The sequence below is a fragment of the Arachis stenosperma genome, chromosome 9 (genome assembly GCF_014773155.1).
Source record: "Arachis stenosperma cultivar V10309 chromosome 9, arast.V10309.gnm1.PFL2, whole genome shotgun sequence".
Lineage (NCBI taxonomy): Eukaryota > Viridiplantae > Streptophyta > Magnoliopsida > Fabales > Fabaceae > Arachis > Arachis stenosperma.
This window is the reverse complement of record NC_080385.1, coordinates 146,892,013-146,906,036: the sequence shown is the minus strand read 5'-3', so window position 1 is coordinate 146,906,036 and position 14,024 is coordinate 146,892,013. Positions and strand designations below refer to the sequence as shown.

At 36.2% G+C, this 14,024-nt stretch overlaps 3 protein-coding genes across 4 annotated transcripts; 1 reads left to right on the top strand and 2 right to left on the bottom strand.

Moving 5' to 3' along the window:
* Positions 1 to 837: 837 nt before the first annotated feature.
* On the bottom strand, positions 838 to 2,178 carry LOC130951787 (uncharacterized). Its single transcript, XM_057880522.1, has one exon. The coding sequence runs from the start codon at positions 2,100 to 2,102 to the stop codon at positions 906 to 908; it is 1,197 nt and encodes a 398-aa protein (XP_057736505.1). The 5' UTR covers positions 2,103 to 2,178; the 3' UTR covers positions 838 to 905.
* A 1,218-nt stretch (positions 2,179 to 3,396) lies between these two features.
* Positions 3,397 to 6,680, top strand: LOC130948015 (uncharacterized). Of its 2 annotated transcripts, XM_057876728.1 has the most exons (11): positions 3,397 to 3,549; positions 3,716 to 3,848; positions 4,262 to 4,322; positions 4,448 to 4,580; positions 4,673 to 4,796; positions 4,933 to 4,989; positions 5,083 to 5,179; positions 5,365 to 5,572; positions 5,959 to 6,019; positions 6,142 to 6,215; positions 6,296 to 6,680. In XM_057876728.1, the coding sequence occupies exons 1-10, from the start codon at positions 3,449 to 3,451 to the stop codon at positions 6,202 to 6,204; spliced, it is 1,038 nt and encodes a 345-aa protein (XP_057732711.1). In that variant the 5' UTR covers positions 3,397 to 3,448; the 3' UTR covers positions 6,205 to 6,215; positions 6,296 to 6,680. The 2 variants fall into 2 exon arrangements, with proteins under 2 accessions (XP_057732711.1, XP_057732710.1); XM_057876727.1 differs by having other exon boundaries at positions 6,142 to 6,668.
* Positions 6,681 to 7,316: 636 nt separating this feature from the next.
* On the bottom strand, positions 7,317 to 10,556 carry LOC130951640 (uncharacterized). The gene is made up of 4 exons (XM_057880337.1): positions 9,979 to 10,556; positions 9,481 to 9,633; positions 8,595 to 9,251; positions 7,317 to 8,479 (listed from the first exon to the last, which is right to left on the bottom strand). Exons 1-4 carry the CDS (start codon positions 10,366 to 10,368, stop codon positions 7,577 to 7,579), a joined length of 2,103 nt encoding a protein of 700 aa, XP_057736320.1. The 5' UTR covers positions 10,369 to 10,556; the 3' UTR covers positions 7,317 to 7,576.
* Positions 10,557 to 14,024: the final 3,468 nt, after the last annotated feature.

Genomic DNA, 14,024 nt, shown 5'->3' with positions numbered 1-14,024 from the left:
ACTTTTTTGGTGCTTCAGCAGCATCATCTTCAACTTCTCAGATCAGAGAATGTGACACAATTTTGAGGAACAAAAGAAAGAGATAGGTAAGTTAGAAATGTATGCTTGCAAATTAAACCATATGGAACTCTAACCGTGTGTATGTTTTAATATTAGAAGGATTTAATTCTTTCATTTAATCTGCAACTGTTACTGCGTTATATGAATTAATGTCCTTACTAATTTCAACACAATTTGGGAATTCATTTGTGGTAATGCCATGAAACTGAAACTGAAAATTAATTATCAGAACATGCTGAATCAGAGATGCAATGTTGCAAATTTTGGACTAGGTAACAACTTTTAATGTTGGTAACTGATATTCAATGTGTAACTGCTCTGTTTCCTTGACTACTTTAATGTGTAACCTTATTTCACTCTTAATTCCATATTTGTTATTAAGAAAATGTTATATAACAGAAAAGTGAACAAACAAAGTAATTTATACCATCAGATAATCAAATACTTATAAATGCCTGATTTTTGGATAAGTAATATTGAGTCCAACATTTTTAATATGTAAATTCAGGATAGTAAAATTTTGTCTAATAAGGAGTTATTAGTTATTACTCTTAAGAATATGTATACTTTTCAACTTGTAATGTAAAAGCCCTTTTTATTTATGGTATGTAGATATAGATATAGATACATTGTAAAGCACACTGAATCTGAAATTTGAACTATTTCAGATTTGTTCCAAGAACCAGAACAAATAGCCATTAAGATGCCAAATCACCAGCGTTGAAACAAATAATGAAAGAATGATCCAAAAAAAAAAAAAAACAAACAACTTTCCTCAAATCCAGTTACATACAGAAACTATTACTCAAAGATAGAGTACAAATTGTGAACTGATATTCTTACAACTAAGAGGAGCAATAGGGGCATGTAATCAAGCCATTCTCATTACACTTAGAGCACTGAATCTTCTCTCCATGTTCTTCAATGATTTTGTGGCTTCCATTGCAAATGAAGCAAAGCACAAACCTTATTCCACCACATCCATCACATGGACCATTGGAACAATCTTTAGGGATTCCTTCAAAGATTTGCTTCAATTTCCCTTGTTCATGCAATGTCACAACTTCTTCTGCTCCACCAATGTGCCTCCCTTTAACAAAGAGCCTTGGTGGCACAATTTTCCCACCCAAAGTTTCCCAAAGCTCTTCTTTGAACTCCTTGTGCATTGATATGTCCCTCTCAAAGTACAGAACCTTGAAGCTCTCGAGAAGGAACCGGATCTTTTCACAGTCCTCGAATGTCTTCCGGATTCCCCTTAGAGTTGTTGTGTAGAAGATCACACAGCTTTCGCCTCCGGGCGGACACTTCTCTTCAAAGCACAACAAAGGATCATCGCCGTCACCATTGCCATTGCTGTCGCAATCGCAATTGCCAATTTCTTCCACAATGTTGCATGATTTCTCTAAGAGCTCTGCTTCGGCTCTGGCTCTCCTCTGTTCCTCTGTCATCTTAACATATTCCCTCACGGCCTCCTCAAATGCTGCTAGTAGATTTGGGTCGAACAAGCTGCCAGAATTCAAGTCCGGCCTCCGGAATGACGCGACATCAATCTCAGACAATGGAGTTTGGTTTTTTCCATCAAAATCAGACCTTGGCTCAGGTGATCTTAAATCCACCAAAATCTTACTCTGCTTTTTGCTCTGGTTTCGCTCTGTTTCTTCTCTGAACCCATTCTCAGAAATTCCCTTGTGTCCAAATTGGTGATTTGATTTCAACGAACATGGTCCAATGTTCTCTTTGTTGTCATTGTAATCATCCAAATCTATTTCTTCATCATCATCTTTTAGGTCTTTCATGAGCTCTGACACATCAATTACCTCTGGTTGTTCTTCCTGATGCACCTTTTTCTGGACAACAACCACCTTCTTGGGAACATTTTCTCGGGAAAGAAAAGGGGAACTTAGGTTGAAAGTTGGAAGCTTTTGGAGAAAATCAACGTACCCATCTGATGCTTTCACCTGAAGAATTCGATCATGCCTCAGAGACTCAATTGGCTTGATTGATTTCAGCTTCTTCAGCAATTTTCCTTTCACCCCCCTCATTCTCTGCCTCAGAATCAAAAAATAATAAAAAAGAAAAAATTGAATTTGATTTTGTTGTCTGAACAAATTAGGGTGAAGATTGTGAAAACAAAGCTTAACACTTCCTTCTTCTTTGTCTTTGGATTCTTCTTTGGGCGCAGTGATAGAGAATAGTAGGGACTCTGAGAGTCTCAGTTCCAACGGCTAGTTAATTTTCAACTTCGTTTTTTGTTTTCTATTTTTTTATAATAAATTTAAAGCGTTATTAGTGGGTAATGGGTATGCAAGAGCCACACTAGTCTACAACGAAAAGCATGGTACAAAGTTGATCTCACCAATTAATGAGTGCCACGTGGTAATCTAATTACCTCGGGGATTTTTTTAGTGGTTATTTGTGGTCCCACAATTTTGGGTTATGACTAGTGACGATTAGAGGATTAACGTTCATTAATCATGGCTACGGCCTATGTGGAACAAAAATCCTTTTGCTTTTGTTTTTTTTTTTTTCTTCCACTATCATTTCTATCTTTATTCTTTACTGTCCGAGGTGAATGTTAATTCGCTCTTCATAGATAGTAAAAAGTAAAAACTCACGTGAACTTCATATAAAATTTGATAGTTAGAAATTATTATTATTAATAATTTAATTAAATATATTAAATTATTTAATAATTTTTAATTATAATTTTATATAAAATTAATTATATTTAAATTTAAATTTTTATAAATAATCTATTATTACTTATTAGAAATAACAAATAAATTAATAAATTTTAAATTTTTATTTATTATTTGTAAAAAGATCAATCTAATGAATAAATTATTAGTTTAAACAATAAATATTATATATAAAGTATAACAAATAAAAAACATTTAAAAAATTTAAATAAAAAATATTATGAATTGTTAATATCAATAATTTTTAATAAATTTTACTATAAAATAATTAAATTATTAAAAAATATCAGTATAAGATAAACTAATCTTCATTTAAAAAAACTAAAAAACTAATATATCATAATAATATTCGAACATTTTTGAAACAATAAAAATTTGTTAAAAATTAAACTATTCGATTTAAAATTTTTGGAGTACCAATTTAAGTATAATTAAAAGAAATAAAATTTAAATTTCAATGTGTTTACAATATAAATAATTATATACAATTATACAATTAAATTCACGTATGTAAATAACATTTTAAATAAAAATTAATTATTTTTATTATATGACAATATGTGGTTGATTAATTTAAAAAAAGAAAATAAATTAAAAAAATATGAAATTTGATACCCAAGGGAGTGAAGAATCTGAATTTAAAGAAGCAAAAAAGACGAGTGACGAGTGACGAGTGTAGGAGCCTTCAAATGAGTTATCGCTTCCAACTGCAACTCCAATCGATTCTTCTTACCACCTTTCGCTCACCTTACTTTCCCTTCTCTTCTTTTTCCCTTCTCAACTCCACAAGGTTCCTTTTTTTTTTCGTCTCTTTCAACAGTTTTTCTAATTTCTTGTGCAATTCAATTCAATACGAATCAAATTAGTCAAATTCTTATTAATTGTCAAATATATCATTTAAAAATAGTTATTTTTCTGCTTATTTATTATCTTTGTTGTCATGTTTTTGCTTGAAGGGAATCATTCTGTTGTGGTAAAGATTTGGAAATGGAGGATGTGAAGTTAGCTTCGGAATTGTTGGTGAGGAATCCTCTTTTGCTGGACAACAAGATTGCTGCAATTCGTTCTGCTGGTCCCCACAAGCTTCAGGTGAAACTGAAACATTCATGTTCTTCTTTTTATTTGTTTATTTATTTTTTAATGTTTTTTACTTGGTTGAACTTGAACCAAAGACTTGCATGTTGTATTGTATATTCCATAGGTACTCAGTGTCTTACAAAATTGGCACCTGTGGAAAAATGGGTAAATTACATTAATCTCACGTGAGATTTGGTTATTAGGGTTTGATTCATAGGAAATTCAGTAATGTTATACTTTACACAGTACAAGGGTACTTAAGTGTTACCTAAATCTCAGAAGTGGTCGTTGTATGCTTTTAGAAATAGAGGGTTCGAGTTGAATTTCATCGAATCGTATCTCGGGGGAATGTAATTTATTTATTTTTTATAGTTTTCTTGCACATGTTTCTGTTTTTATGATTGTATTCAGATTGTTGGTATCAGGTGATTGCTGATTTTGATGCCACATTAACGAAGTTTTGGATTAATGGAACTCGTGGGCAAAGTATGTTCCCTGAACAATTTATTTATTTATACTTTTTTATGTTAATTATGATGGAAAAAACTCAAAAAGAAAAGTATATTTTTCAGTAGGATTTTCCGGTTTATATCTAATAGAATCACTTTTAGGTAGTCATGGCCTTTTGAAGCAAGGTAATCCGGAATACGATGAGAAAAGGCAGCAGTTATTTGAACATTACCATCCCTTAGAATTTTCACCAACTATTGGACTTGAAGAGAAAACGAAGCTCATGGAAGAGTGGTATGTCACGCAGTTTCTGAATGGTGGAGATATAAGCTCTAACCTGAAGAACATTAATGCCAGCTGCTGAAACTCTTATTCTGGTGCACCAGGTGGGGAAAAACACATGGTCTTCTCGTTGAGGGAGGACTTACATTCGAATCGATAAGACAATCAGTTGCTGATGCCAACATTGCTTTTAGGGAAGGTGTTGGTGAACTCTTTGAATATTTAGAGGTATATTTCTCATCCTTTTTTCAAAAGCGTCTAGTGTGAAGTGCTGAAGTTCTGAGTTTTTCAATATGTTGACGGAATTAGGCATGTGAAAAAATTTCTGATACCGGTTCCTGTTTTCGGTTATTATAACTTTCAGGAAAGAGACATTCCTGTGTTGATATTCTCCGCAGGACTTGCTGATATCATTGAAGAGGTCTTAAGCTTGTGTTCTGGACTATCTGTGTCTGTTATTGTTTGTGTTTCTGAATTGCAATGTGTTGCTATTTTTTTCTTCCTGATATAACAGGTTTTAAGGCAGAAACTTCATAGATCCTTCAAAAATGTGAAGATAGTATCCAATAGGATGGTATTTGATAATGATGGTCACCTTGTATCTTTTAAAGGTGATTCGTTATACATACTTGAAATTAATATGTTGGGTTCTTTCTTTATACAAATTGATATCACATTAAACCAATTTATTATCTTATATAATGAAATGCGTACGAAGCTTCTAAGGGATGATTTGGATGAACGTATTTGCTTCATAGAATCATTTCTTACTTTTTGTTGCAAATTCCAAATTCAGGGAAAGTGATTCACAGCTTAAATAAAAATGAACATGCTCTTGACATGGCTGCGCCTCTCCACGAGCAATTGGGCGATACAGATGATCAAACTGCTGACAATGCTTCAGTCAAGAAGAGAACCAATGTTCTCCTTCTTGGTGATCACCTTGGAGACCTGGGAATGTCTGATGGCTTGAATTATGAGACACGGATATCCGTGGGATTCTTGTAAGTTAAAACTTTATTTTGCCGCAATTCATATATTCTGACTGCCAGGTTATGAATGATGCTTGAGCTCTCTATATTTAGTTATTGAGTAGTTGGTGACAATTTGTAAAACCATATGAATAAGTATATCAAAGTTTTTTAGGGATACAATGAAATCGTTTACTTCATAGACGATGCCGTCTAGTGCGAAAAGAGTTTGTTCATGTCGATGCTGTTTGTCTTTCTTTGCGCCCTGTTTGAAGAGAATGATTATTCCTCTTTTCTCTTTTGTAATCCATCTTCGAAAAACTTCCTTTTTAGTCTAGTCAATAGGTATGCATAGATTGAAAGGAAACTGGATATTACTGATAGACGTGATAAGTTATGATATGAAATTACTGTTGCAGGAACCACAACATTGAGAACTCACTTAGCATCTATCAAGAAGCTTTTGATGTTGTTCTTGTGGTAAGTAAACTCTCTTTACATTCTTGGTTCCTTCCAATTTGTATGAAAGCAATCAATGCCTATTATTTATTGTTGACTTCTACAAATTATAATAATTGTAACTTGAAAATTATTTGCTGCAGAATGATGCACCTATGTGGGGAGTAATCAAGCTGGTTTCTCAGATGTGTTCAACTGAGAGCTGATTATTAATTTCTCAAGTAACTGTAAGCTTCCTTATAAATTATGAAATTAAGGCAATTCTTTTGGTGTCTAAAAAATAATTGCCTTAATTTCATAATTTATAAAGAGGCTGCTAAAAGATTAAGGCAATGCTTTTGCAATCATGGGAGATGAAGTATTTATTTTGGTTACTTCTCCTCCTAATAAATTAAATGAGGTTTTCTAGAAATTAAATTGATTACCATTCATCTAACATGTATTGATCTCAAAGTTTCCAGTTATATACTTCACTTAATGATAAATACATTAAACAATGAAAGATAGACAATCTGATGCAAAGCATCTCACATTATGTAATATGTCGAGTCTTTGAAAGGATTACATCCAAAGAGTGTAGAGCATAATGTATGCAGTCTAACTTAATGCAAGTTTCTGATTCACTATTTATAATTTTAAGGTCACATAAAGACAGCTTAATTGTTGTTTCAACGCACTCTTTAAATGAAATATAATTACACTAAAATAAAGTGAGAGTAAAATTTCTCCCATTTTTACTCCAATAAAACATACCCTTATTGGCTTTGTTTATTTATGCATGAGCTAGCAACATATACTAGGGAATACTATGTTAAGGGCAAGTTATATGTTACAACCTATGTTTTTAACAAGGTGAAGCACATTTTTAAGAGTCAAATATTATCCATGTCTTGTATCAAATTGATTCTTAAGGTATTTAAAAGGGAAATGTATGACGAAAGTTGTTATCGGAAACACCTTCCAAGCTTTTTAAAATTACTTTTCAATTTTTTTTCTTAAATATGAGAGTATTTATCATTTCATTTTTAAATAATTTTTTCCTCAAATTAAATATTATGTTTTATTATAAAGAGATATAAATAAGACTTAAATAGCTGGACCCGAATTGCAAATGGAGGGAAATGTGATCTCTCAGTAACTGTTGAGACAAAGAGTGTTAAATTCCAAATTGAAATTCTTAGATTAACATATATAATAATCAACATTATTGATCAGAAGGCCAAGCCATGAAAATTCAAGAAAAATACCAAATCTACAGCTCAGCTTAAACAACTCAAGTGTATTTTAGTATTGTGTAAAACAATCTCATGGAAAAAACAATATTAGTAACTAACTATGAAATATCTCTAGAATTGCACCAAGCAATTGTTGATGCACCATCTTTTTTTTTTTCTCTGCACTTGAATCAAGACCCTATTACTTCAAATCCAGTTAATCTAGTTCGAAAAACTATAACTGCCTCTCTGAGTATAACTGTTTTTTCCTTCTCCAAGACTCGAAGTCTCTTGGTGGAAAAATGACAAACTTGCCTACTATTCAACTAAGCCAGTGTTGGTTTGTTGATGCATGATCTGCATTTTACTGTTGCTTCAATTGAGTATAGTAGAATTCAATCTGTAACCTATGGTGAAGAGGCTTTGAAGGTTTCAAGCCTTTCTTGACCTCAAGCTGCACTCCCCTTACAGTTATGGCAGCCAAAAATCTTTTGATATATTCTTTGCATGATTCTTTGCCTCTGCATATAATCTCATTCAACTCTTGATTTTCTTTGGCCATTAATTTCTCAATTGTTGAGGAAGCATCAAATTTCAATATGTATGCTTGTTTGCATCCCTCATATAATCTCTCCCCTAAAGTATCAATGATGTAATAAGCATCTTCCTCAACCTTTAGTACAAAGAAATGATCATTCCAACCTACAATGTAGACCAAAGGGTCATCATTTATGTTCAATTTTGATGCAGAAATGCTTATTTCTTCCCATATTCTATCAAAGGACATAGCACCTTGAAGGAATTCAAAGCCTCCACTCTTAGTTGTTCCCTCTTCTGGAATGAAGAATCCAACAAAGGATTTTTCTGGCAGCACGAAAATTGAACTGATTTTGGCCTGCAGAACAGTGTCAAGGTCCAAGTGTTTGTCAGGAAATTTTTTCATGTGTTCCTTTTTCTCACAGAGAATTCTCCATTCTAATGATCCATCTTTAATAAGGCCATCAAATTGACACTTAATGGGGATTTCGACTCGGTTTGCTTTTAGCCAATCAGCAATCACAGCAACCAGGACCGCGCATGCGCCTTCCCCACCAGAGTGTTTGCTCCTTTGATCAAATGAAGCAAAGAAGACTTGTGTATGGAGCTTTGTTCGTTTGTCTCGGCTGATGAATTCCTTGCACTCCCAACCTCCAACCATAAAATTGTTACCCTCGAATTCAGGAACAAATGATTGCCTTGGGGCGATAGTTTCTTCTATTTTATGCCACTACAGGAAACAAACACACTAAAAGTTGATTTTCAAAGGTTGCTTGAAACACAAGTAATCATGGAATAAATGGTTTTTGAAACAGAATTTGTAAAACTATGCACATGACACATACCTTGACAGGATACCCATCAGAAGAGCTAAGTTGGCGGCGATCATAATCAATATCATCTCCGCCCACTTCTCCATTATCCCTTTTCAGAAGTAGCTCCCCTTTTTTCACCTTCAAATATTTAAATTTCAGTTTCTTTTTCCTCCAAGAAATGATTCTATTCCTCGAACCATGACACTCTATCTGATCAAGTGTATTGTAATTCTCAACATGTGCTACTCCAAAATCATCTTCACTACTGAAAAATGAACTTAGACAAGGTGATCCTCCTACAAAATTTACGGAGTCTAATGTCCCATAACCCAATGAAGAACATCTAACATATGAACCTTCTTTGTTCTTCTCATGCAAATCAATGGCAGAATCATTATCTAATGAATCTGTGTCGGATCTATATCTATGTTCGGAATCTTCGCTTCTGTTGGAACTCGTAACATCATTTCCTTCATCTTTTGAGTTTCCCTTCTTAGCTTTCACAGTAGATACATACTCAGCAAAGATTTTTACTCTTCTTAGACCTACTTTAAGTGTAGAAGGTTCGTTTCTACTCGTTGAGGGAGATTCTGGAGAAGATGGCAAAGAAGGAACATGCTCCATTGATCGATGCTCTGCATCCAAATACTCTTTAAGTGTCTCCAATTTCAGTAATCTGAGGGATACCTGTTAAACAGAAATCAAGTTTGATGCAATGAGAAACACAAAACTAGTCAGACGACACATTATGAGTTTATGACCTAAAACTTTAAAGTAATAGGCCAATAAGGTTATATATCTATGAATTTAATTTTTATGCATTATCAGTATAAAAGATATATGAGATAGTTTACTTGAAATTTCAACAATTAAAGGGCATCACAAGGATAAAAAGAAGGAACAAAAAGAAACTTACACAAAGTGAGAGACTAGTACTAATGGTGCCAGGAACATTCAAAGGAATTAGAATTTCGGTCTTTTTATCCACAGCTGCAGGCATGTGTTTGGCTAAGTCTACTGATGCAACTCCAATTACAGAGGCCATTGTTTTGGGCCCTTTGTTATAAACCTAATTCAGTACAAAAAGAAAGAATCCATAAGAACAAGGAAATAACATTGAATCTAAAAGGATCCATAAGAACAAGGAAATAAAATTGAACCTAAGTTATTCATTCTCAAAATATAGTTCTTTCTGGCCACAAATAAGAAACATGGCTTATTGCAAATAATATTGATGTTTGGTAAAAAAAAAAAAAGAAATTCATTTGTATCAAATAAATGTGAATGCATGACTATAAATGTCTTTAAAACAAGTATTAAATATATACTCCAGAAACATGCAAATATTTCCCACACCCAAAAATCAAATAGAAGAAAGAATGGATATTATCATGGATTTGTTATAGAGACTCACATTGGAGACAGTGAACATAACTTCCCATGGATGAAACATGTCATGGTCCTTGTAGCCATTAAAGGTGCAAACATTTCTAAACTCCTGGTTCCATTGAACCACTCCTTCACCTTCACCTTCACCTTCACCACCAATTAGAGCAACAACACTGGTGAAGCTTCTCTTCACGGAGGCCCCAAGGGACCTCAAGGATACACTACCCTTCTTCTGGCCCTTCCATTTGATCTCAACCACCAATGATCCCAACTCCTCATGAGCCTTCTTCTTCAACCTCTTCACCAAGCTTGATGTTCCTTCAAGCCTTTGTACAATCACAATTGCCTCAAACTTCTTGGGCCATAGATGTTGTGGCCATGGAGGCCATCTCATATTCATCTTCACCACCCCCATTATCAATTAGCCTTTCAAGAAATGACTATTGAAAAGTGAAAACTAATGGCAAGTAAGTATAGTAGTTGAGTAAAGTTGACACAGGACTATTGTCAAACAGTTAATGGGAGTGATAACTTGCATTGTTTTTGAAAGTCAGTTGAAAACTTTATAAAGGAGTGAAAGTTTTTTTGAGGGTACAAACAATGATGGGGCTTTGGAATTTGGAATATGATATGAAATATTTTGTTTTTTTCTTTTCTTTTGTTTTCTTTTTTTACTAATTTAAATTTTGGGTGGAAAAAGGAGAGCCACAGTGACCAAGTACAAGATTCTGAAAATCCAAGGTGGAGGGTGGACTTTGTTGTTCATGTTACAGTTGGAAAATTGAAATGTGGTGTGCCGGCCAGGCTTCAAACAATGTAAATGTACACTTAAGTTCCAATGTTGTACTACTTTAACTTCTACTACCCTTTCAGGTTTTTTACATAATTATGTCACTCTTGCTGTGTAAGACCCCAAATGCAAAAAGACAGCACCCTTTGCTGTTCCTTGCCAGTTATATAATACCAGTCTCACAAGTTACAACTCGTCATTTTTAGTATTCCAAATAGATCTAATAATACAACCCTTATCTGCGGTATCTAATCCAATCCAATTTGTTGGGATAGGGTTGACAATTTGACCCTAGATTGAGAAGTGAGCGGGTGGAGATACGGATAGGATCAGGTGCAGATTTAAACCTCTTTATATGATCTATTCGCATTTTTTATATATTATAATTGGTAGTTAAAAATTAGGGATAAGTACGATTTTGGTCCCTAAAGTTTAGTGCCAGAATCGAAATCGTCCCTCTTGTATTTTTGGATTTAAAATTGTCATTAACGTTTTTTTTTTTTATTAAAATCGTCCATTTTAATAAATTTTTTGTTTTATTCCTAAACTACCCATATTCCTATTTTAATGATAAAAATTATAAAATTAAAAAAAAAAGAAAACGCGTAAAAATGCGTTGGGGGGTGGGAGAAGAAAAGGGTATACGAAGGGGGAGGGGAGGGGAGGGGAAGGGAAGAGGGGGAAGGGGGAAGGGAAGCCGCCGTCCCGCTGCCGCAGTCTCGCCGTCCCGCCGCCGCCTTGCCGCCCTCCGGCATCGCACCGCACCACCACCACCTTCTTCTTCTTCTTCTTCTTCTTTCTGCTTTGAATTTTTGAGGAACCACCATCTGCTTCTTTGTTGGTTTTTTGCTTTCTGTTTCAGCTTGTTAAATTTGTGCTTAAATTTGTTGATTTTCTGTTTCTGCTTCTCTGTGTGGAGGTGGAGGTGGGGGAGACGGGGGGGAGGGGAGACGCGCGGGGTGAGGGTGGGGTGGGGGGGGGGGGGGGAAGGGGAGGGGGAGGGCACGCGGGGTGGGGGGAAGGGAAGACGCGCGGGGTGGGGTGGGGAGAAGGGGAGACGGGGAGGGGAGGGGACGTCAGGGTCAGGGTGGGGGTGGGAGGAGGAGGGGTGGGGGAAAGGGAAGGGGGAAGGGGAGACCGGAGGTGGGGGTGGGAGTGAGGGAGGGGGAGGGAGGAAAGGGAGACCGGGAGGGGTGGGGGAAAGGGAGGGGGGAAGGGGAGACCGGAAGGTGGGGGTGGGGGTGAGGGGAAGGGAGAGGGTGGGAGGAAAGGGAGACTGGGAGGGGATGGGGGAAAGGGAGGAGGAGGGGGGAAGGGGAGATCGGAGGGGGGGAAGGGGTAAGGGGAAGGGGAAGGGGGAAGGGTATTTTTATCCAAAAAAAATATAAAGGACGATTTTATTACGAAAAAAAACGTTAAGGACGATTTTAAATCCAAAAATACAAGAGGGACGATTTCGATTCTGGCACTAAACTTTAGGGATCAAAATCGTACTTACCCCTAAAAATTATCAACATGTATGATAAAGTTAATAAAGATCGAACCCACATCTTTTTTTTTAATAATTTTGACATAAATTTTATTATTTTTTGTTATTCTAAATTTTAATATAGACTTAATTTTATATTTTTTATTGAGGTGAATACCAAATTGATACTCGAAAGATTCTAGCGCTGACAAAATGATACTTGACTTTTATTATTGACAAAATAGTCCCTAAAAGATTTTAAAATTTAACAAACGTGTTCCCGAGCTCGTTGGAGCAAATCTCTGGCAAGCACAATGCTGACACGGCCACCATATTTTGGTGACCTGACAAACCATCCCCCAAACCCTAATCTCTTCCTCCCAACGCAGACTCCCCCTCCATCTCTCTCCCCATCGCAGCCTTCTCCCTCCCCAATGCACACTCCCCCCTCCCGCTCCCTCTCCATCGCAGCCCTTTCCCTACCCAATGCATACTCCCTCTCCATCGCAACCCCTTTCCCTCTCACTCCCTATCACAGCCCCCTCCCCAACACACACTCCCTTTTCCTTATGCTTCTCTAATTACAGCAGCAAAAGCAGGAATAACAGCAGAAACATCATCAGAATCCCAAACAGAACTAACAAAAAAACATGCACACTCAGAACCTAACCTTACTTGTTCCTCCTTCTCTCTTTTCCCTCCTTCCTTTTTTCTCTTCTCGGAGGACCATAATAATAACAATAACAATATCCATTCACACACACACATACATTTATACAAACACATAACATGCATATATAAATAGAAAGAGAGAAAGGCTGAGGAGCTGAGGGGACGCGACTATTCCAGGCCTTGTTGTGGTTTCGATGGTGGTGGCGATGGTCTTTGATGGTGCTCTTGCAGTTGAGGTTGTTGCTGCGATGGGAGAGAGGGAAAAGTGTGTTGGGGTTGTTGTTGTTGTTGCTTGCTGTTGCTGTTGATGTTAAGGTGATTGTTGCTGCGAGTTGTGGTGTTGAGGGAGGGAGAGGGGAGTGTGTGTTGGGGAGGGAGCTGTGATGGGGGGAGGGAGAAGGAGGGGGAATGTGCGTTTCGGGGGGAGGCTGTGATGGGGAGGGAGACGAAAGGGGGGGATGCGATAGGGAGGAAGAGAGAGGGGTTGCATTGGGTATGAGGAGGGAGATGGATGGGGAGTCTACGTTGGGAGGAAGGGATTAAGGTTTGGAGGATGGTTTGCCAGGTCACCAGAATACGGTGGCTCTGTCAGCATTATGCTTGTCGAAGATTTCCTCTGGCGAGCTCGAGGATACGCTTGTCAAATTTTAAAATCTTTTACGGACTATTTTGTTAATAGCAAAAGTCAAGTACCATTTTGCCAGTGCCAGAACCTTTCGGGTACCGATTTGGTATTTACCTCTTTTTTATTTTATTAGTATGTTTGTGAAACATGAAACGATTAAATATTGTTTTTATTAGAAAAAAAATTTGATTTGTTGTTGATAGGATTGGATTTGAAACTTTAAGGTGTGAGTAAAGTTAGGATTGAAAAATTTCTCAATCTGTCAGTAGAATAGAGTTAAATCGTAAAGAGAACTTAAATTCATTGTATTAGGGTAGAGTCTAAACCGAGTAAATCCCCATAATGATCCCTGAGATTTACATGATTACTCAATTTGGTCTTCAAGATTCTAATTTCACCATAGTGGTCTCCAAGATTGAGCTCCGAGCACCATAATGGTCCCTGAACATTTTTCTGATGATGACTCACCGTTTTAGTGATGATGTGGCAACAATGTGTCATGTTGGCACTGCAACA

What these genes read in the sequence shown, in the direction of transcription:
- LOC130951787 (XM_057880522.1), bottom strand. Translation starts at nt 2,102, where the DNA reads ATGAGGGGGGTGAAAGGAAAATTGCTGAAGAAGCTGAAATCAATCAAG.
- LOC130948015 (XM_057876728.1), top strand. Translation starts at nt 3,449, where the DNA reads ATGAGTTATCGCTTCCAACTGCAACTCCAATCGATTCTTCTTACCACC. An exon ending in AACTCTTTGAATATTTAGAG is followed by an intron (nt 4,797 to 4,932) that starts GTATATTTCTCA and finishes TATAACTTTCAG; the next exon opens with GAAAGAGACATTCCTGTGTT. An exon ending in TTGCTGATATCATTGAAGAG is followed by an intron (nt 4,990 to 5,082) that starts GTCTTAAGCTTG and finishes CTGATATAACAG; the next exon opens with GTTTTAAGGCAGAAACTTCA.
- LOC130951640 (XM_057880337.1), bottom strand. Translation starts at nt 10,368, where the DNA reads ATGGGGGTGGTGAAGATGAATATGAGATGGCCTCCATGGCCACAACAT. An exon ending in GTACTAGTCTCTCACTTTGT is followed by an intron (nt 9,252 to 9,480) that starts GTAAGTTTCTTT and finishes TCTGTTTAACAG; the next exon opens with GTATCCCTCAGATTACTGAA. An exon ending in CTGATGGGTATCCTGTCAAG is followed by an intron (nt 8,480 to 8,594) that starts GTATGTGTCATG and finishes TGTTTCCTGTAG; the next exon opens with TGGCATAAAATAGAAGAAAC.